Source organism: Monodelphis domestica, chromosome 4 (genome assembly GCF_027887165.1).
Source record: "Monodelphis domestica isolate mMonDom1 chromosome 4, mMonDom1.pri, whole genome shotgun sequence".
NCBI lineage: Eukaryota > Metazoa > Chordata > Mammalia > Didelphimorphia > Didelphidae > Monodelphis > Monodelphis domestica.
The window spans coordinates 91,744,629-91,767,756 of NC_077230.1; the positions used below are offsets into that span (position 1 = coordinate 91,744,629).

General features: G+C 36.0%; 1 protein-coding gene across 2 annotated transcripts in view; it reads right to left on the reverse strand.

The window, feature by feature from the left end:
- The window catches only part of SNX4 (sorting nexin 4), a 96,345-nt gene that overhangs the window by 53,064 nt on the left and 20,153 nt on the right, over positions 1–23,128 (reverse strand). The window contains exons 1-5 of one of the 2 annotated variants that reach the window (XM_007493831.3): positions 21,550–21,641; positions 10,759–10,880; positions 1,841–1,976; positions 1,310–1,459; positions 919–966 (exon numbers count right to left, since the gene is read on the reverse strand). In XM_007493831.3, coding sequence (XP_007493893.1) covers positions 919–966; positions 1,310–1,459; positions 1,841–1,976; positions 10,759–10,880; positions 21,550–21,591 — 498 coding nt within the window. In that variant the 5' untranslated portion in view covers positions 21,592–21,641. Of the gene's footprint in view, positions 1–918; positions 967–1,309; positions 1,460–1,840; positions 1,977–10,758; positions 10,881–21,549; positions 21,642–23,128 lie in introns of those variants that run through there. The other variant, XM_007493830.3, reaches the window with a different exon arrangement.

Below are 23,128 nucleotides of genomic sequence, written 5' to 3' on the forward strand. Positions count from 1 at the left end.
CTATGAAGGAAGGCATTCTCAAAATGACTAGGGTGCAGAGCTTCTAGGCTGAAGAGACAGGAAGATGCTAAGGATCATTGAAACAACATTCTTTTTTATAATTGTAGAATTAGGTCAGACGGAAGAAAAATTGGCATCAGTTCATGAATCTTTACCCCTCAATTTCTTGCTAGCAGTCTGACCCTGATGATAACCCAAAATCTCTTTGTAGAAACATACATACATGCACACACCAATGCAAACACACATATAGATGTGTGTATATATGCAAGAGTATGGGGAGGAAGGGGTCATATGTTATTTATTTCCTTTTCTCCACCTAAGCTACACTAGCAACATGCTCCAAAATGCCTGTGGAATCCTTTCCTTATTCCAAACACAAATTCTAGTGACTAGATAGAAAAACCCAAGAAGGCCTAAATTGCCTGGATTACTAATAAAGTCTTGTTTAAAATGAACAGAATGCCTTTTTTAGGAATCATCTTTTTAAGCTCTCAATATATACAGAAAATAAGAGCAATATTCTAGTAGTCAGATGAAATAAGACTAAGATGACCAATTTATAGCCTGATGAGGATATAAGGCCTGACTATATACTACAAAAGTTTTCATTTTCAATGAAGTTTGCTATGGATAGGACTTTAATAATTAGAAACAAACAAAAAAGATAAGAAGATTCTGTTAGACAAAATGTCAATATATACTAACAAGCATGAAGAGTAGTAAGAAAAATTCTATCACTGCTATTCAACTATTTCCTGATAGGACTAAATTCCAGATATTTTCCCATTATGGTCTTACCACAAACTAGCAATATACATATCTGCAAAGAACTTTATTGATATTATTTTGAAATTTTTACCAAAATGCTAGGTATAAAATCTCCCTTGTCATAAAATTAATTCATATAATTATTACCTTTAGCTGGAACCCTGTTTCATTCACTGTCTCCTTCCAGTTATTTTCCTAAAAATCAAAGCTATATTTTAGTTGTCATAATTATTACAAAACAAACAAAAACACATAGTGCTAATACTTCAAGTAAATAAAAATTGTTTCTTCCCAGAAAGAACTAGTAGAAGAGAAGTTCTTGATTTAAAAATTAAATGGTCTATCCCAGTCAGTCCAAAAGAGACTCTCAAGGAAGATGTGAGCTATTATAGATCTGTATTTTAAGTAACTGCATCAGGAAAAGCAAGAGACGACCATTTTCTATTACTTGGGCAATATCAGTAAACACCTAGGCAAAAATGATTCTAAATGCATCCAGAAAGTAAAATAAAAGCACTAAATCACATATATAAAATACCTGTGTTAAAAACAAATAGAAGATTTTGTCTTCAGAAAGAACAGAATGTGAAGCCACTCTCAAGAGGAAGTTTTCTAAACCAATTCTTCGTCTTTCCACAAAATCAGGATCCATGTTGTCTGCAGAGAGTTTATGCCAAACAAATTCTGCCTATATAAGCAAATCAATCACTATTAAGAATAGCCAATATTAAGAATAAATATTAAAAGCAAACCCAAAAGGATAGATATAATTATTATAACTATATAAGTGAAGATCACTTTAAATAGCAATAAAACTCATGTCAAAACATTGGATATCTGTGGCACCAGCTTCTGAAGTAAACATATGCTTTCTTTTAACAGATGTTAAAACTTCTAAAGGGTTTGCTTATGCTAAAGTGATGCATAATGCCATCAGTCAAATTCACTTGATTATGCCAATTTGCTTTACTATTGTGGGGGATAGTAAACTATAAGGGAAGCAACTGGGATGTGTCTAAAAAATTAACTGGAAATATGTTGCAAAAACAAAAAATTATCAACTTCTTACCCTCTTTTCAGGTAGAGGTGGGACAACAATATGTGGATAGAAAACCAGCAAATAGTTTCTCAGTAATTCAAATTCGCTATACCGTCTCCAAAGAGAGTCTGTAAGAACACTCTGGCCATCACTGGGTTCAACTGATCTAGAAAGGAAATAAAAAGAGAAACATTAAAATAGAGGGGGATGGAAGATGATGGAAAAGATACACAGGCCCATATTATTTCTACCAAATTACCCTCCAAAAAACAATGATAAAACACCCCAAAAAGAATTCTGCAGAAATAAACCCCAAAAAGACAAGATGAAGTAATTTTTTAGCCCAAAGTTACTTAGAAGGCTAGCATTAGGGATTTAGGGCACCAGGATGAAGGTGGAGCACAGTGCCCCAGGGCAGGTCCTACAAGGCAATAGGTCTTGGGTTCAGAGGAAGGGGGATAAAATGTCAAGAATTGGGAAGGAAATACTAAAAAAAAGTAGGAAATGAGGAGACCTAACAGTATAAGATCTCAATCTATGCTACAAAGCAATAACCATAAAAAAATTGGTACTGTGTAATAAGAGAATGATTAGTGTATTAGATATACAAAATAAACTAATATTCAATAAATCCAAAGGTCTCAGCTACTGGAGTAAGAACTCACTATTTAACAAAAAACTACTGGAAAAACCCAGAAGGAACCTGGCTAAAATGAGATTTAAATTAATAATTCGCACCATACACCAAGATAAAACTCCAAAAGTACACATGATATAGATATAGCAGATCATATCATAAACAAAACAGAGCAAGTATAAAATTACTTTTAAGCTAGGTTAAGGGAAGAATTCATGACTACATAAATGACAGAACTTCACAAGATAAAATGGGCAATTCTGATTGTTGCAAAACAGTGACTTTTAGGCATGAGATTTGTCAGTGCAAAGACATGGAGATGCAAGATCAAGTGTCATGTGTAAGGAACAGAGATAAAGTGAATTTGACTGAACTGAGGCATTTGGGAAAGGAAATAATGTGCAGTAAAGTAAAAAAAAATAGGTTGAGACTAGGATGAAGAGGCCTTTAAAAGTCAGAGGAGGGGGCAGCTGGGTAGCTCAGTGGATGGAGAGCCAGTTCCTAGGTTCAAATCTGGCCTCAGCCACTTCCTAGCTGTGTGACCCTGGGCAAGTCACTTGACCCCCATTGCCTAGCCCTTACCACTCTTCTGCCTTGGAGCCAATACACAGTATTGACTCCAAGACAGAAGGTGAGGGTTTAAAAAAAAAAAGTCAGAGGAGTTTAGATTTGATACTAGAAGCCAAAGAAGACAATAATATTGACTGAATATGATAGTGATATAGTCAGATCTGTGCCTAAGGAAAATTGCATCCTCTGCAGCAGTGCAGAGGATGGATTGTAGTGGGGAGAGATTTGAGGTAGCCATCTGCATTCCAATGTTCTGTTCTAGTCAGGCAATTATGGAAAATTATAAGACACAAATTCAGAATAATACTTATAACAGTCATAAAAGAAATTTAACCTTAGTCTCATAGGAATGCCTTCAGAAACACATAATATGAGGGTCAGGGAGGGCAAGGGAGAAGCTATTCATCCTCAGCAAGGGGCCCTAGCAGCTAAGTGACTAGCTCAAGGTCACACAACTAGCTGATGCCTAAATCAGAAGAGTAGTCTAGATCTCAATACAGATTTCTTGATATAGTACTCTTGTTGCTCTTCTCCCTGCCACACACTCTGTAGGCTAAATAGAAGGTTTAAGGTGGGAAGAAAATGAAGGAATTCCATAACTTTATTTGTGACAACTGCATACCAGCTAAGGTAGTTTTTAGAAAAATGCACCATAGTCATCAGAAAGTATGGCAGAGGCATTTAATAATAGAGGAGAAAAAGAGCACACTGAGAATAGTTGCACTTTTAAAGAAAAGTATTATCTTAGAATTTAAGCAGTATTTCCCTAAAGCAACAAAAATAGTCATTCAATTATCTGTTCAGTTTAATTACTGAGTAATATGCTTAACTGATATACTGTAATTTCAGTCCTGTTAAATATAACAAATCTCTAGTGTAAAATATTCTTAATGATCAACATAAAAATAGAGATCTCAGGGTAATTTTGCATCCAGAGTTGATCTTATAGTGCAATTCAAGCTATAATTAAAACTTAATTATAAATGTAAATGATACGTGCTCTTTAAACAGAATGAGTTTAAAACATCTCCTTTTTTGAGTTTTAAAGGTATGTGCATTTATTAAATGAATTTAATGTTAATTAAAATTAATTAAATGATGTTAATGTTAATTGCCAATGAAGATAAACTTGAAAAATATCCTATCCAGCCTAAGTTTCTACTTGCCTATTAAATTTCCACCAATCCTCTTACACTGAAGTGACAACTTTCAAGGCTGCCATTCCATTTATAGTCTGTGCCTTTCTTCCTGTATTCCTCACACTCTTTGATTAAGAGGTTCTACAAATCTGCCCAAAGTCAAATTATAAATTTCACCAGGGATCCCATACATTGTCAAATCCTTATTTCAATGGAGAGATAAATTGATGCAATATTAATTAATGTGCTTAGATATAATATCGAAGTGCAGAAGATGAAGGAAAAGATACTGTGGTTGATAGGATGCTGGATTTAGAATCTGAGGGTCTAGGTTCACTGGCTTTGTCACTTATTACTTTTGTGAATTTGGGCAAGTCACTTAACATCTCTTTGCTACAATGTCCTCATCTATAATATGAGGTGGTTATTTGGTGACTCCTAAGTTCCTTTTTATATCTAGATCCATGATCTTAGAATTTCTCAGTCAATTTTCTTTTCATTAAAATTCATTTCAGAGATTAAAATGAAAAACACATTCCCTTTCTTTTTGAGGGAACTTAATCAATTGCAATGTAGTCACTCTTTCAAAACACCATAGTAATAATATTCAAAAATGTCATTGGTTTCAGAGATGCAAAGGTCTGCCTTGACCACCTCTCTTATTTTGTAGATGAGGAACTTGGGCCCAAAAAGTTAAACTGCATAAATTATATTACACCATATTCAATAGCCAAACCAAAATTTTAACTAAGCCCATCTTTCCCATAAGCCCTAGTGTATTTTACTCCATTATTAAGTAATGTAGCAAATACTGGTCAATTGGAATTACTAAAAACAAAGAGTGAAAGGTACCTTCTGTGTTAGGAAAAAAAAAAGTGAATGTATAGGAAGCAGAAATAAAAGTGGAGGACCAATTCTACAAATTGTCCAATGGGAGAAAAAGAAATGAATGATCATACTTCAAGGTTCACTACTTAGGTTGAAAAAAAAGTGGAGAGGTAGAAGGATGTCTGCTTAAAAGATTTAGTTCATATGCCCAAAGGGCTTTAAATGACTGCTTGCCCTTTGACCCAACCAGAGCACTGCTGGTTTTGTACCCCAAAGAGATAATAGGGGAAAATACTTGTACAAAAATATTTATAGCCCCATTCTTTGTGGTGGCAAAAAAATGGAAAATGAGGGGATACCCTCTGATTGGGGGATAGCTGAACAAATTGTAAGGAATAATGAACAAACAACCTCCAGGTAAACAACCTCCAGGAATTGATATAGCGTGAAAGGAGCAGAACCAGGAGAACATTGTACACAGAGACAGGTACACTGTGGCACAATTGAACGTAATGGACTTGTCTACTAGCAGCAATGCTAGTTCTGAGGGACTTATGAGAAAGAACACTATCCACATCTAGAGGAAGAACTGTGGGAGCAGAAACACAGAAGAAAAACATTTGCTTGATCACATGGTTTAATGGGGAATATAGACTCTAAGTGATCGATCTATTGTAAATATTAATAATATGGAAATAGGTCTTGATCAATGATACATGTAAAACCCAGATGAACTGCTCGTTGGCTATGGGAGGGGGGATAAAGGAGGGGAGTGAGGGAATACGGGTCATGTAACCATAGAGGGATGTTCTAAATTAATTAATTAAATAAATTTTAAATAAAAAAATTTTTAGTTTAAATTCATGGTCAACAAAGCAGACAGAAAGATTTGAATCATAATATCTAATCCTATCAGAGTAATTCACATCCCTGTAGAGAATGTGGCAAGGACATTTTGAGGAGCATCAGATAGGAATATTTGCCCTGCTATTACACAGCTTTCAACCAGTCGGGTTGTAACACTTCAATTGTTGTTTCAGCTGCATTTGAATTGTTTCTCCTATTTTATCAGTACCTAGCACTAGAATATTTTGAAAGCTTCTTGACCAAAGAAATATCATTGGCATTCATTCAACCTATTAGGATTAAATAGGAGCTAAGGACAGGGTCAAGAATAGTGGGTAAGGTTTCTTTAAGACCAGACAGAATCTTGGGTAGAGTGGCGGTTGGAATTCTGACTCCTGGTAGCTTTTGGCCTAGGGGACTATTGGTGTTTTCTGTTCCCTGGAACACTGAAAAAACTCAGTGGCAGGAGAAGGAGGAGAACAGGTTAGGGTATCTGTAATAAGTTTGTGGGGGAAATTAACAGAAAGAAAGAGAGAAACTATTTTTCCTCTGGGTGCCTGCTGAGAAGGCTGAGCCATTTTGAGGCTAGCTTAGGCCTAAAGCCTAGGTAGGCCTGAAAGGGCTGGCTATGGGCAGAGTGAGTAAATAACCAAATTGGTTAAAAGCTGAAAGAGATCTAAGGAGACAGTAACTTAAATATATATATAGTTAAGAAGAGAGAGAGAGAGACTGTTTGCCATTCTGTGTGGCTGCAGGGTGAAGGCAAGGCTGAGAGAGAGGTCTGTCCTTGGGTCCAGAAGCCTGACCAGGCCTAAAGGCTAGTAGCTGGTTGAGAGTGAGAAGACTAACAACTGATTTAAAGCAGAGACAGTAAATATATAATTATAGGATTAGTAATTAGCATAAGGTTATTTAGTCTAATTTGGGGTTTTTTAGTGATAGATAAGGAGTTTAAGGAAGCTCAAGGGAAACCCTGAGCAGGAAGCCGGTCCAGGAGGACCAGTGGGATCCTGGGTAAGTTTAGATCCCTTTTAGATGAGAGAATCCTACTCCTCAAAACCTTTGTTTACCTTTCCTTAACCTTAATAGTTATTAAATAGAAATTCTGTTTTGTTTTTACATCTGTCTAGCAGTTATCCTTGTGGAGGTCAAACCCAGTTACATGGAGCAGTAACGGAGATACTGAACCCGATTTCCCTCCTTAACAGCCCTGGCTATGCCTATTGTAACATTACTGCCATTAACATTCTTGGCTATTCCTATTTCTTACATTTTCTTTCTTTTTTTTTTTTAATCTTTGAATCAATACTGTGTATTGGTTCTAAGGCAGAAGAGCAGTAAGGACTAGGCAATGGGGGTCAAGTGACTAGCCCAGGGTCACACAGCTAGGAAGTGGCTGAGGCCAAATTTGAACCTAGGACCTCCCATCTCTAGGTCTGGCTCTCAATCCACTGAGCTACCTAGCTGCCCCCTATTTTTTACATTTTCTGAAGAGAATATTTCTAACAAACTTCCGACCCATTCCAGTGGCTGGGTCTGAGATTCAGATCATAAAATTGCTATATGTAGTCCAAGGTCATGCCTCTCCCCCTGCCACTTCTTTGAACTTCTCCCTTTCTTCTCTCCAGTGCTTCTGTAGCATATCTGGAGCCTGCTTCCAATCTTTTGCAGAACCGATGATTTTCTGATTCATTTGGGAAGTTGTTTTTCCACTAACTTGGCTCTAGTGCTCCCACAGTGAAGGAATATGTCTAACAGATAGCAGACACTTAAAATTCCTGTGTCCTTCAAGGCCTAATAATAGTAATGGATGCTTCCTTTAATGTGCCAACATGCATGTGTTACACTGTTCTGGGATGTTGTGAAGGAGAGGTTTTTAATTGCTAAGAGATTCTAAATATGATCCTAATTTATTTTTTGCTTAAAATATTTTACTTGGGTTTTTCCTTTGTTATTTAATTCAAAGAAAGGCTATATAGAGACTCAGGTAATTATTGTTATGATATATATTAATTTAATATATTAATTAAATTCAGGATGAGTAACACAATAATTCATATTTGTCCTACCTTCAATCCCAGTTACAGATGAAGAGACACCCCTTGCTAAAGGTCAATCCCTCTGGATGTAACCTTGAGCGCATTCTCTCCTTTCTTGTCCAATAGATTGTCCTGTCTATCATGCCCACTCTCTTAACATCAATTCCTTGCTATTTGTTCCTTCACTACTCTATTGCTCACAATTCATTCATGTCTCCTTTATGCCTGAAGAAATTTCACTAGATCCTACCTTCTCAATGAGTTAACATCCAACATCTCCCCTATTTTTCTCAGCTAAACTTCTTGAAAAATATTTTTGTATTAGGTGCCTTCATTTCCATTCTTTTCACTCTTATCAAGTAAAACTATTCTCTCCAAAGTAAAGAATAATCTCTTAATTATCAAATCTTGGTAAGTTTTGGTTAACTTCTCAATTTTTCATCCTATAAATGCAGTCCACTTTTTATATATGTGTGTGTACACACACACACACACACACACACACATGCACATATGTGCATCAATGTGTATGTGTATATAAACATATATATGCATGTATGCACATACACATGCACTAAATGTACATAGATATGCCATCTTTGTCCTCAAGGACTTCACATGGTAATGGGAAATATATTATGTAAATAACTAGATATAAGCAAAACATGTATAGATTCTATAATGACTGGAAGCAACTGGAATAACCAAGAAAGGCCTCCTGAAGGAGGCAAAGTTTAAGGTGATTCAAGATGAAGCCAGAGAAACTAAGAGGTCCAGGTAAAAATGAGTATATTCCAGGAATAGGGAATAGCCAATGAAAAAGATGGAGTCATCTTTGAGGAACAGCAATTAGATCAATATCAAAGCCAATGGAAAATCTGGCAGAGACTCTAGATCAGGTCCTCATCACTCTTTCCTGTGATACTAAAATAGCCTTCTAACTTATTTCTCTGTTTCCAGGATCATTCTGCTCCAATCCAGCTGACATTTGGCTGCCAAAATGATTACTTTTTCTAAATCACAGTACCAACGATATCACATACTTCCTTTATCGCAATCCCCATGAAACCTCCAACTCCACTTAATAAGTTACAATGATTCTCTATTAAGTCATGTTCAAACTGGAACTGCTAAGTATTTAAAAGCATTTTATAATCTGCCTTTTCTTATATTTATGGTCTATTTATATAGAACCCCCTTCTACAAACTTCATTATACCATATTTTACACTGGCCTCTATATTGATCTAATTGCAGTTCCTCAAAGATGATGCCACCTGCTTTTTCATTAGTTCTTCTGTAATCCTGGAACATATTCCTTTTTAGTTGGACCTCTTAATTTCTCTGGCTTCAACATTCATCATCTTAAACCTTGTCTGCTTCAGAAGGCCTTCCTTGGTCATTCCAGTTGCTAATGCCTTGAACTCAAGTCAACTTCAAGTCACTCTGTACATATTTTGCTTATATCAAGTTATTTACATGTTATCTCCCCCATTACAATGTGAATTCCTTAAGGACAGAGAAGACATGTCTTTGTACAACTAATGTTTTAAACAATGTTTGTCACATGGTAGGCCCTTAAATGCTTGTTACCCGAGTACCATTTCCCCCCATAACATTTGAAAATTATTTTACATATATCATCTATTTTAATCCTTAAAATTAATCTATGATATATATAGGGGTGTGCTAGCAAATGTATAAACATTTAATTATCTTAAAATGTATTTCTACTCCATACTTTCAAATCTAATCTGCATTATAAACATTTTTATTCATATAATATCTACTGATTTCTGAGTTATAAGTGCTTCCACTGAAAATTTAACAACTATCTCTCAGAGAGTCAATTGGAGCTGACTCTAGCACACCCTCGAGATGGATATTATTGTTAACCTGCTTTGTAGGTGAGGAAATTGAGGCTCAGAGAGTTTAAGTGATACCTATTGGACCTCAGAGTCAATACACTTCTGAGGTAAGGTTGGAATCCTGATCTTCTTTATCTCAGTCCAACACCTGATGCACCTAACCACACTGTCTCTATTTTGTAAATGCCTATCATGTTTCCAGTTCTGTGGGAGATGCATAATTTACCTAAAACAGAGTGGAGTCCATCCTCTATGAAACTTATAGTAAGTATATAAGGGAAGTAACACACACACAGATAATTAAGATATAAAAGGACATGCCCTGGATGTTGAACTTAGCAAATGAAAACAAATTATGACTTGTATAACCTATGACTTGAACAGAGGAGTAATTATGACAGTAATGGGTTTAGATTTCTTTGTAGCATTTGGAAACAATTTATCACACATGAAGATATGTAAAAGCTTCTCCATTTACCTTATAGGGTCATGTCTTTATCAAATTAATTTATTATGATGATCTTATTGTCTTCTATTTTCTTTCCCGCTATTTCCTTAGTCTTATGATATTTAAAGGACTGTTCAGAAATGACCTGATGTTGTTCTCAAGAAATTATTCACTTTACCAAAGAAATTCATTTGTATTCCATCTTTTTTTTGGGGGGGGGTTCCACATTCACTTTCTCCCTCAAGCTCCCTCCCCTCCCAGTGAGAATACACACAATACAATTCCTATCTTGCATACTTTAGGACTTCTTTCTGTAAGCTGTTCCATGCCCTGGCTGATAACTCTAGGACTCTGTCACATACTGCACTGGAATCAAGTCTGAGCAAAGTATGTAAAGTATATGCTAAAAGACCCTTTGTTCTCATATGACCCACTCTACACAGATTAAAAGAAAAAAAACTTCTCCACAATGCAATAACATTTTGAAAGACATGTATTAAGAACAAATTTAAATAGTTAACTGAAATATTATATCTGAAAAGGGCCCAGACTTGCTATAATTTTTATAACCTACCTTGTCTCAATGAGGTAAGCTGTGTAAGTTTCTTGCATGTTCATGGCATTTCTTCCAGTCCTTTTTTCTGCTTCTGAAACACTAATTTCAATTTTCTTCGACCAAAAATTACCTTCTGTAGTCTAACCAAAACAAAAGAAGAAAATGAAATGTTCACATTGGTAATGAAGAAAAAACAACTATATAACACAAGAACAGCCTGAAACCATTTTTGAGCCTCTAAGTATAAAACCTTTTAGATTACAAAAGCATAACTATTTCAGCCTAACTTGTTTTTATCTTTTATAGGAATAATTCTTATGTTCTTACTTTTGGCCGATGAACTATTAGCATCTGGTTGTAATATTACTATCATTAATGGATTAAGACATATAGTAAATTTCTTCATTGCTATGAAAGTGTATATAAAAAATTTACATATCTTCCTTGGCCTATTCAAAGTTGGTAAGATTTGTTACATAGTATTTACAATGAGAAATTATTTTTACTCTTATTTTTTCCAATTATATATAAAATTTTTTTACATTAATTTTTAAAATTTTAGTTCCAAATTCTCTCTCTCCTTTCCCCCCTCATTGAGAAGGCAAGCAATGTGGTATCAATTATACATGAGAAATCATGCAAAATATATTTCCATACTAACCATGTTTCAAAATATATAAAGAGAAAATTATACTTTAATTTGCACCAAAAGTCTATCAGTTCTCTGGCAACAGAGACCATATTTCTTCATGAGTCCCTTAGAATTGTCTACTGATTGGAGTAGATAAATCTCTCAGAATGGATCACATGAAAATATTGCTGTTACTGTGTACAATGACCTCCTGGTTCTTTTCTCACTTTACTTTGCATCAATTCATAGAAGTCTTCCCAGGTTTCTCTGAAACCACCCCCCTCATCATTTCTCATCTCATCAAACAATAGTAGTCTATCACCATCATATAGCATGTCTTGTTCAGCTATTTCCCAACTAATGGGCATCCTCTCCATTTCCAATCCTTTGCCACCACAAAAAAAGCTACTATAACTATTTTTTGTGTAAAATGACAGATCAGGTGGCAAGACTCAGGTATATATAGGAAGGGCAGGATGTGGAGGGCCTTGGAGCAGAGGAAGGGCAAATGGTAAGACCCAGTGAACCTCCATATTATCTGAAGGAATACAGTTAGTAACTCCTATCTTATCCAAACCATAAGAAGTCAAGCAAGAAAGACTCTCTCCCTCCCTGCCACAATTAAGTCCAGGAGCCCTGTGACCAACACCACTCTCAGACATCAGCCCAGCTCCTAAAGCTATTATCCACCTGAGCAAATTTTGAGAAGGGACTTGCTCTCCCCCACTACCACCAACACCAATTGCTAATTACAAACAGGAGCTGCAGCCCCTACATCCTCAGCAGCTACAGCTACTCAAATCCCCCAAAGAACATTTTCATAACCAAAGTCTTCAGCACTGTCAAACAGCTAAATATCTGAAACCCAGATGGTCTTATTAATGGAAATGACAATAAAGGAAAATGCATTAACATTTGCTTTGTCACCGAACCCTAAAGACCACTGATGAGGTCTTTTCCTCTGACTTGCAGCCAAAACCTCCTACATATTGTCTCCCCCATTAAAATATGAGTTCCTTAAGTGTAGACACAGTCATGATTATTTGAAATCTCAGTTCTGTAAATAATAAGCATGCAGGGGAGGGGAAGAAGGGAAAAGGGAATAATCATTTATATAGCACCTAATACATGCCAAGTACTATGCTAAATACTTTATAAGTATTATCTCATTTGATCCTCACACCAACCCTGGAAGGTAGGTAGGTGCTATGATTACCCCATTTTACAGTCGAGGAAACTAAGAAATACAGAAGTTAAGTGACTTGCCCAGTGCCATATAACTAGTATTTGTCTGAGGCAGGATTTGAACTTGGGTTTTCTTAACTCCAGAACTAATATATCTATTTACTGTAATACCTAGCTGCCTCTAAACAAATGTCTCTGATAAATTTTAAGTCATTTTATGTTATATTCCTAGCAAAGTAGTACATATAAATTTAATAAATGCTTTTTAATTACATCTTGGCTGTCACAATAGCTTCCTGTTTTTTTCTCACCCAATTCATTGCATATACATGCTATTCTGTTACTATTTTTAATGCATAGGCCTAATCATGTCACTCTCCTGCTTAGAAGTATCAATGGCTCCCCACTGCCTAGCTAATAAAATTCAGAACTCCTTGCTCAGTACTCAAGGCCTTCCAAACTTCCACACTCTGATTCTAACTCACTTTGTCTCATGCTACTTCCATTCATTTGTTCTACACTCTGGCTAAAATGAACTACGCAACACTCTTTTCCAACACTGTTCAAACAATTCCTAATTCCTGGCATGTCTCCCCTCTATATCATTCCCAAGAGGCCCAAATCAAATGCAGTCTTTAGCACTGGGCCTTCTTTGCTACCTTCAACAAGTATAAAAATATCCATTCCCCCTCATGTATCATATACCATAGCATTCTCATCCTCAGAGGTACTGTGATTGTCTTTCTCTAATGTTCTACTTTGGATTACATTTGTCAAGTTTAATCCCTGGTCACTGAATTTCTCAAAGATAGAAAGTAGGGCTTATTTTTAGCTTCCATACACAGAACAGTGCTTGGCATTTAATGGGCACTGAAGTAATAGTTAAATTGAATTAGAAAAAAATGCCTGACAAGTGAAAATGAAAAAAAAAATCAAAATTGAAGCTTATATTGCCAGGCTTTATTTGGATCAAGCTGCAGAATACAAACACACCAAAAATATTAGAAAATCAGTTTTACTAGAATTAAGCTGAAATTTCAAGAAATCAAAGGAATGAAAAATTTATAGAATTCAAAACTATCATAGGCTCACCAATACCAATTTAGAGTTAGTAGAGACCTTAAAAATCATCCAAATCTGGTCTCAGACACTTCCTAGTTGTATGATCCTGAACAAGTCACTTCACCCCCATTGCTTAGCTCTTACCACTCTTCTGTGTTGGAGCCAATACATAGTATTGATTCTGAGATGAAAGATAAAGGTTTTTTAAAAAAAGTCATCCAATCCAACTTTTTAATTTTATAAAGTATTAAACTAGGTCTTAATCAAAACTCAGTAATTAAATGTACACTCTATGATTGGCACTGTGCTAAGTGCTAGTATGGTTCAGAATGATTAAATAACTTGCTCAAAGTCTCAAAGATAGTAGGCAAGTAAAACTCAATTTCTGTTTCCAAATTCAGTGTTGCTTTTTTTTCTTGCTAGCAATAAACACCTTGCTTTTTATCAAAATGTATCTAAAAATACAAAAAGATTCACTCTGCATTCTAGAAATATATGACTAAATGAAAGGCTGCAATTATCTATAAGGACAAATGAAGATGAGATATTTTACTTTAATGTGCCCTCTAATTATTCTATTGAGGGAAATAGTCAAAGTACCTCATTCTAAAAACTTTATGGCATGAAAAGTGCATGTTATAGTAATATTGGCAGTATTAAGAGATGGTATAAACCTCACTGTATATGATCCTATAGCACAAAAAAACAATGCTGAAAAGAACAGGTGCCAGCTGCAATAATGTCTACATTGTAAGGAATATAGCAAAGTTTTCATAAGACACACTAACTCCTTTCATAGAATTTATAGCTTTGTGTAATATGTGCATGTAAGTAATCATATTACAAAACAACATATGATACATGAAAGATATGCAAGGGCAGTTCTGCAATGATAGAGAAAGGAAATGTAAATAAAATATTCATGGAGGTGGCAAATGGAAGCAAGGGCAGTGGGAGGGTTAGCCCTGAAAAGAAGGCTACACAAAGTTCTGAGATCAGAAGGAAGATACTTTAAATAAGGACATTGGTTTAAATAAACAATTGCAGAAAGTTTCAGAGATCTCAGAATAAGTGGTTTAGACACCATCTCAATTAACACCAGAAGTAAGGTTATTGGCTAAGAATTAGGGAAAAGTAGTATACTGAGGAAAATGTTCAGAATAGTTAGGGAAGTGTGCTAGGAATCCAAACTGATTTACTAGGCATCAGTGACTGTACAAATGAATGAATGAAAAAGCATTTATTAAAGCATTAGTTAATTAGAATTTAAGTTCCTAATAGAAAATTCCTTGAAAGAAAAGAGTATTTCATTCTAGGTATTTTGTACCCCCAATGCCTAGCATGGTGCCTGGCATACAGTAGGCATTTAATAAATATTTGATTGTTGCTTGACTTGTTAGGTACTTTTTTTCTGTGCAAGACACATTGCTAAGAGCTAGGGAGAGACAACATATAAATGGGTGTGATAGCCTGGGAAGGGAATGTCTGAAAAGTCATAGCAATAACTTGATTCATAAGTAAAGGTCACATTAGATTATGGATATTTCCTGTTCAGTTTTCACTCTTTATTTAACCTCTATAGTTAAACAGGCCCACAGATTTGAGATCATCCTGCAACCTCTCTCCTTTCTGGAATGACTATGGTATCCATCTATGCCACCTATGTTAACCAATCATTCTGTTCCTTGGTCTTAATGACTTTTAAACTATAAGTTCCTTAATCTCTCTGGGCTTCAGTTTCTCAAGCTGCAAAATGAGGGATTTCTTCAGACATAAAAAGTTATGATTAGATAGCAAAAATTGGCAGTAGACTCAGTCAAAAGTTTCACGATTTTTGTCAATAGCATTCCACTGTCCAGATGGCAGGAGCTACTCAGGGTTTGAAGTTAGTATAAAGGGAATGGTGGATGACCACCCTCATCACTACTTCTGGCCCCTCTGAATGGACTCATGAATTCCAAAAACTTCCATTTACGGAGTTCAGCTAAGTTACTTCCTCATTTCTCACCTGACTACATTAATTTGGGACTTCTGGCACTTCTCTACCATGCCCCCTAAGTTGAGTCAAGTACCTCTACCTCCTTCTCAGCTTCCTTTTGTGGACTGGCTTCCACAAATTGTAAATTCTGAAGGCAGCTCAATGGATTGAGAGCCAGGCCTAGAGATGGGAGGTCCTGGGTTCAAATATGGCCTCATACACTTCCTGTGTGACCCAGGACAAGTCACTTAACCCCCATTGCCTAGCCCTTACTGTTCTTCTGCCTTAGACCCAATTGGCTCTAAGAGAGAAGGTAAAGGTTTTTTAAAAAGAGTGGTATTGTTTAAAATTGTAACTACCCTGAAGAATGATTGAAGCAGAATAGTGATAGTTACAGGAACTGAAACACAAGGAACTCTGATTACAAAGAGTATTAAGAGAGTTATCAATGCAGAAAATGAAGTCCCTAATGATTGTAGAAAAGGTAGCATGAAGTCAAGACAGCTAGGTATTGAAGCAGATAAGAGTACTGAGCCTGGAGTCAGGGAACACATCTTTCTGAGTTCAAATCTGGTCTTAGATACTAACTATGCGACTGTGGGCAAGTCACTTAACAAATTCATTAAAAAACCAGTGGAGTCTTCATACACAAATGTCTCTTGGATGAACAATATCATTTATAATGAAAAAATAATAATATATATTTATACAGTTTACAAAGCATTTTTACACCCATTATTTTTTGATACAATAATTCTGTGAGAAATGAGGAGGAAGTATTTATTATCTCTATATTTTAACAAATTATGGGAAAAAATTAAATAGTCTGCCCAAGAGTATAAATCTAATAAATGATACTTCTTTATCACTAAATTAAAACAGCATGGAATTGGATAAATAATGAAATTATGGGTAAAAATGTTAAGAAATGTCATAGTTCAAGTTTTATAAAGGAGTTGAGGTTAACAAAAATTATAAAAAGAAGCTAAAGATAATAGATCATTTACATATACACATATATTTCCATCTATCTATAGTTCATAATGAAGAAATTAACAATAAGTATAAGGTATAAAAACTGACATAACAGTATAGAAATTCCTAAGAGTAAATACTAGGTTGTTTTTATTTTTTGTCTTTGGGTCTTGTGCCTAAGGACACAGTGCTAAACACATAGTGGGCATTTTAAAAGTCTTTTAAACAATACTCCAATTATTAATGAAAAGCTTGTATAATTATTGAAGAGTGAAATGGTGGTAGGAGCAGTAATCCAACCCCTCCTCCAATACAGGTTTGGTTAAATTTTTTAAATTATCTTCTAGATCAAATTAGGGGCAGAAAAGTGGTGCAATGGGCCTGGAGTCAGGAAGACCTGTGTTCAATACAGCCTCAGAAACATACCAGCTGTGTGACCCTGGGCAAGTCAATTAGCCTTATTTGCCTCTGTTTCCTCATCTACAAAATAAGCCATAGAAAAAAATAGCAAATCACTTCAGTATCTTGGCCAAAACTGAAATAACTGAACAGACTACCCTGACTCAGGAAGCTTAGGTCTAGCTATACAATTACTTCCTGACTAAGAACAAAACAGACAGGAAAAATAGGAATAATGTTTAGTTGGTGAGAACTTTGAGCAGATTAGGCAAGAAAGCTGGCTCAGCTCAAATAACTTGGACAGTCCATAATGTACATATCCTTTGGCTATAGCTAACTGAATCTCCTTCTTGCTCAAACTTTTGAGTGACCTTAAAATGCCTCATTCTATTCTAATAATCTAACATCAACTATATACTGGGAACTGATCTGAGTCAGGCCCAACCCTGAACAATCAGTATAATCAGTAGGATTGAACAGAAAGATCTGGATGAAGCAGGAGATATGCATGATGGGGCCCAGAGTGGCTTCATGCTTCAGGGGGTGCTTTTGGTAATACCTCTAGAGAAAATATTTACAAGAACCTTCTCTGGTCCCAGGGATCTTAACTGCCCGAAGTCATTAAGCAAGGAGAGATCAAGGTGAATATGCCCAGTGTACTTAAGAACAGTATCTTAAACATAACTGCAACAAAATGGTCTTTTAGAGCCACACTAGATGTATTGTTTTTGAGCCTTCCAGCACAATAATTTAAGTAATTAAATTACCTCCAAGTTCTACTAGAGTGTTTCCCAAAATGCAATTCCCCTTCAAAGCAGCCAGAATGAATTGAATTTGGGGTAATTGAGGATTCCCAAACTACCCCCAACCTCAGAGAAAGGGATAAAAGCAGAAGAATGAGGTATGTCCAGCCAAGCCCAGATCCAGAGGTCTTAGTGACCAGTTATCTTTGCTGACTAAAGATAATAATTTAATTGCTTCAGAGGGAGCTTTTGGAAATAAGATCGCCTCCTAGTTTTATAGGATTGGAATGGGGAATGAATTGTTTAGTTTTAAATGGTTTTTAATAAAGCAAGCAAGTATATACACAGGCCTGGGCTTTGTCTTTACCTGAGCTGAACATTCCTAATCTTGATAGCAAGGATAGTGAGTTTGAATTGCAGGAACTTCTGGGTCCCAGAGTGGGGCCAAATGGACGCAAGAGAAATTAATTTCCTACACTAGAAAAGGTGGCCACTGACAGGCATGAGAACCTAAGCCCTGACATGATTAGCCAGAAACCTTTGGAGTTGCCTGAGCACGTGTAAAATAGATATGAAGACAAAAAACAAAACTTTTCCTTTTCTCAAAGAGCTTAGTAAGGGATAAACAACATTTTTATTATTGTTCAGTTGGTTTCAGCCATTTCTGGCTCTTCATGATCCCTTTTGGAAGTTTTCTTGGCAAAGATAATGGAGTGGTTTGCCATCTCCTCCAACTCATTTGACAGATTAGGAAACTGAGGCAAACAGGGTTAAATGACTTGCGTAGGTTCACACAGCTATTGTGTGAGGCCACATTTGAACTCTAGTTTTTCTGACTCCAGGCCAAACACTTTATCCCCTGTGCCAATCTAGTCGCCCTGACAATATATGCAGAGACAAATACAAAACATAAAAGGTAACTTGCAAGGGATGATGGAAGCTAGCAAATGGAAGTAATCAAGATAGGCCTTTTTCAGGAAGGAAGTGGACCCTCATAAAAACAAAATACACAGGATTACAAAAAAATAAAGTATAATAAAATATAGTTATCAAAACTTTTTTTAAAAAATCAAGTTCATGGAGATGGAATCAAGATGGCAGCTTAGGAGCAAAAGTCAAATCCTCTATGAAAACCCTTTCACGCCAATCAAAAACAAAGAGCTTTGAGGGGGACACAAAACCAAATCCAACAACAGGAGGGAAAGGGGGACCCTCCTGTTCAATTCAATGTAAAAAGTATGCAGAGAAGGTTAAATTCTCCAGTTTAAGGAAAAAAAAAGAAGGAAGGTCCCAGAGTCCCTCCCCCACCAACTGTGCTGATACTCAGATGGTTACTAGGATCTTGGGGTAAGTGCTCCAGCCCCAAGGGAGTATCTTGCTACCACAGCTACACAAGGCTCAGGGCTCTGACCAAAGCTGGCAGGGAGGCAGCTGGGGAAGAAGGGCTGAGAGGAGGGCAACCTGGTTGCAGTCTTCAGCCACCAAGCCTCCATCTTGGGCCTCTGCCTCTGGAGGTTTTGGCCTCAGGGTACATCCAGCTCTGCAGATCAGCTCACTGGTTTAATCTAGTCTAGCAATAATGCAGATCAGAAGCCTTCAGAGGGCAGAGAAGCTCAATCTCCAATACCCTTCCCCCACCTACTGCTCTGAGACATAGTAAGAATCCTGCTGACTGGGATTCCAGGGTGAAGGCTCTAACCATGACAGAGTAGTACCTTGGTACCACCATGGAAAGCTCATCTCTGACTAGCCATCAAGGAGGTAGCTGGCAGAAAGGAAGAGAGGAGGAGGAGGTCAACTACTTTCAGCCTTGACACCCTCACCTTCAGCTTCTGCTGGCAGCTGGGGAAGATCTGGCCTCAGGGTTCATTAACACAACAGGTCAACTCCATCAGCCATATCCAGTTACTCAGCAAAGCAGGGAAGAAGCCCCTTTAGGACAGAATAGCCCAAACCCACAGATCCAGCAAATAATAGAGGAGCAAGAATATAGTCAATGTGGTGGGGGTAGGGGAGGAGATATGAATAAACAACAGAAAAAGAAAAAAGAAATTACAATTGACAGCTTCTATCCAGGTAATGAACAAAGAACAAATGGAACAGAGGAGGACCAAGGAACAAGCAAAAACTCAGAAACTCCAGCGAATTGGACACAGGCTTTGGAAGAACTCAAAACACAATTCAAAAAACAAGAGAGGATGAAGAAAATTGGGAAAAGGACTTAAAAAATAAAATAGGTCATCTGGAAACAGAGGCACATGAACTAAATCAAGAAAATAGTTTCTAAAAAGACAGAATTGACCAGCCTGATGACGAGGCAAAGAAAGTGAAAGATGAACTACAAAGAAAAACAGACCAAAAGGAAAAATAGAATCCAACAACTAGAAGCAAATGACTTTACAAGGCAGCAAGAGTCTATAAAACAAAATAAAAAGAATGAAAAAATTGAGGAAAATATAAACCTCATTAATAAAATAACAGATGTGGAGAATAGATCTATGAGAAACAATTATTGGACTGTCAGAAAATCATGACAAAAGAAAAAGGCTAAACATCATTCTACAGGAAATTATCCAAGAAAACTGCCCTGACATTCTTGAACAAGACAGTAGAGATTGAAAGAATCCACAGATCACCTCCTGCATTAAATCCCCAATTGACAAAACCCATGAATGTTATAGCAAAATTCAAGAACTTCCAGACCAAGGAAAAGCTACTACAAACTGCTAAAAAGAAACCTTTCAGATATCATAGAACCACAGTTAGGATAACACAGGATCTGGCTACATCCACACTGGAGGACTGAAAGGCATGGAATGTGATATTCCAGAAAGCAAGGGAACCGGGTCTACAAACCAAGAATCAACTACTCCGCAAAATTAACTATATTCTTGCGGAGGTCATTTAATAAAATAGAGAACTTCCAAGCATTCATAAAGAAAAGACCTGACTTAAACAGAAAATTTGATGCCCAAACACAGAACTCAAAAGAATCACCAAAAAGTAATTGAGGGGAAAAAAAGTTTTTTTAAGGGACCTAATAAGTTCAAAGAATTTGTATTCCTATAAGAAAAGATATATTGTTAACTCTTAAAAACTGTTATGGTCATCAGGGTAGCATGAAGAAGTATACTTAAGAGGGTACAGTGCCAAACTGTATAGGATGATATGTCCAAAAATATATTAAAAACTAGGGATAAAAAAGAGGAAAATAATAGAAATGGGGAAAAAAAATCAAATGGGGTAAATATATATTTCACAAAGAAGGGCATGGGGGGAAGAGGGGAGAAGATCAATACAATGCAAGGGTAGAAGAGGTTGGTGACAGGTAATACTTAAATCTTACATGCATTGAAATTGACTCAAAGAGGGAAGAATAATCAGATCCATTGGGGCAAAGAATTGTATTGTGTCCTATAGAGAAGTAGAAGGGTAATAAACAGGCTGGTGGGGAGAGGAGCAATACAAGGGAGGGAGAGGTTGGGGCATCATTTAAAATTATTATTATTAAATTATTATTATTAAAATATTAAAAATATTTAAAAATAGTAAGAGGGGAATAAATAAGAGGGGGAAAGGGTGGGAAGGGGGTTAACATTAGGAAGGGGAAAGGGTGGGAAGGGGGTTAACGTTAGGAAGGGGAAAGGGGGGAGAATGACTAAAAGTGAAAAGTTGGAGGGAAGGGTAAGAGGGATAAGAGAAAAGGCAGAATCAAAGAAGGAAGTCAAAATGGAGGGGAATACACAGACAGTAATCATAACTATGAATGTGAATTGGATGAACTCACCAATAAAAAAGAAGTGGATAGAAAAATAGATTAAAAATAATAATCCTACCATATGTTGTCTACAAGAAACATACTTGAGGCAGGAAGACATACATAAGACAAAGGTAATAGGGTGGAACAGAATTTACTGGGCTGCACCTGAGACAAAGAAGGCAGGAATACCAATTATGATCTCAGACAAAGCTAAAGCAAAACTAGATCTCATTAAAAGAGATACGGAAGGTAATTACATACTGATGAAAAGCAGTATAAATAATGAAGAAATATCAGTACTCAACATATATATACCAAATGGTACAGCATTCAGATTTCTAAAGGAGAAACTAAAAAAACTAAAGGAAGAAATTGATAGTAAAACTATACTAGTGGGAGACATCAACCTTCCTCTATCAGAACTAGATAAATCAAACCAAAAAATATGAAAGAAGTAAGGAAAGTGAATAAAATGTTAGAAAAATTAGAACTAATACCTGGAGAAAAATAAATAGTAATAAAAAGGAATATACCTTCTTTTCAGCAGCACATGGCACATATACAAAGACTGACCATGTACTAGGACATAAAAACACTGGGAAAATTGTAGGAAAGCAGAAATAATAAATGCAATTTTTTCAGACCAAAATGCAACAAAAATCACAATCAATAAGGGCTTGTGAAAAGGCAGATTTAAAATTGATTAGAAACTAAATAAACTTATTCTTCAAAACCGGTGGGTCAAAGAACAAATCAAAGAAACAATTACTGATTTCATTTAAGAGAATTACAATGAGGTAACAACTTATCAAAATCTATGGGATGCAGCCAAAGTAGTACTCAGGGGAACATTTACATCCCTGAGTGCATATATCAACAAATCAGAGAGGGAAGAGGTCAATGAATTGGGCATCCAACTTAAAAAAACTAGAAAGCGAGCATATTAAAAATCCTCAGATAAAAACTAAATTGAAATCATAAAAATCAAAGAAGAAATTAGTAAAATTGAAAGTAAAACAACTATTGAACTAATAAGACAAGGAGGTAGTACTTCAAAAAACAAAATAAAGTACTTGTTAATCTAATAAAAAGTGAAGAAAATAAAATTAATAGTATCAAAGATGAAATGGGCGACTTCATCTCTAATGAAGAAGAAATTAAGGTAATTATTAAGAACTATTTTGCCCAAATATATGACAATAAATATGATAATCTAGGTGAAATGAGTGAATATTTACAAAAATACAAATTGCCTAAGTTAACAAAAGAGGAAAGAGAATAAACAATCCCATCTCAGAAAAAGAAATTGAACCATCAAAGAACCCCCTAAGAAGAAATCCCCAGGGCTAGATGGATTCACAAGTGAATTCTATCAAACATTTAGAGAACAACTAATCACAATACTATACAAACTATTTGACAAAATAAGAAACGGAGTTTTGCCAAATTCCTTTTATGACACAAATATGGCACTGATTCCAAAGCCAGGCAGGCCAAAAACAGAGAAAGAAAACTGCAGACCAATCTACTTAATGAACATTGATACAAAAATCTTAAATAGAATACTAGAAAAAAGATTCTAGCAAGTGATCACAAGGATTATACACTATGATCAGTTGGGATCTGTGTCAGGAATGCAAAGATGGTTTAATATT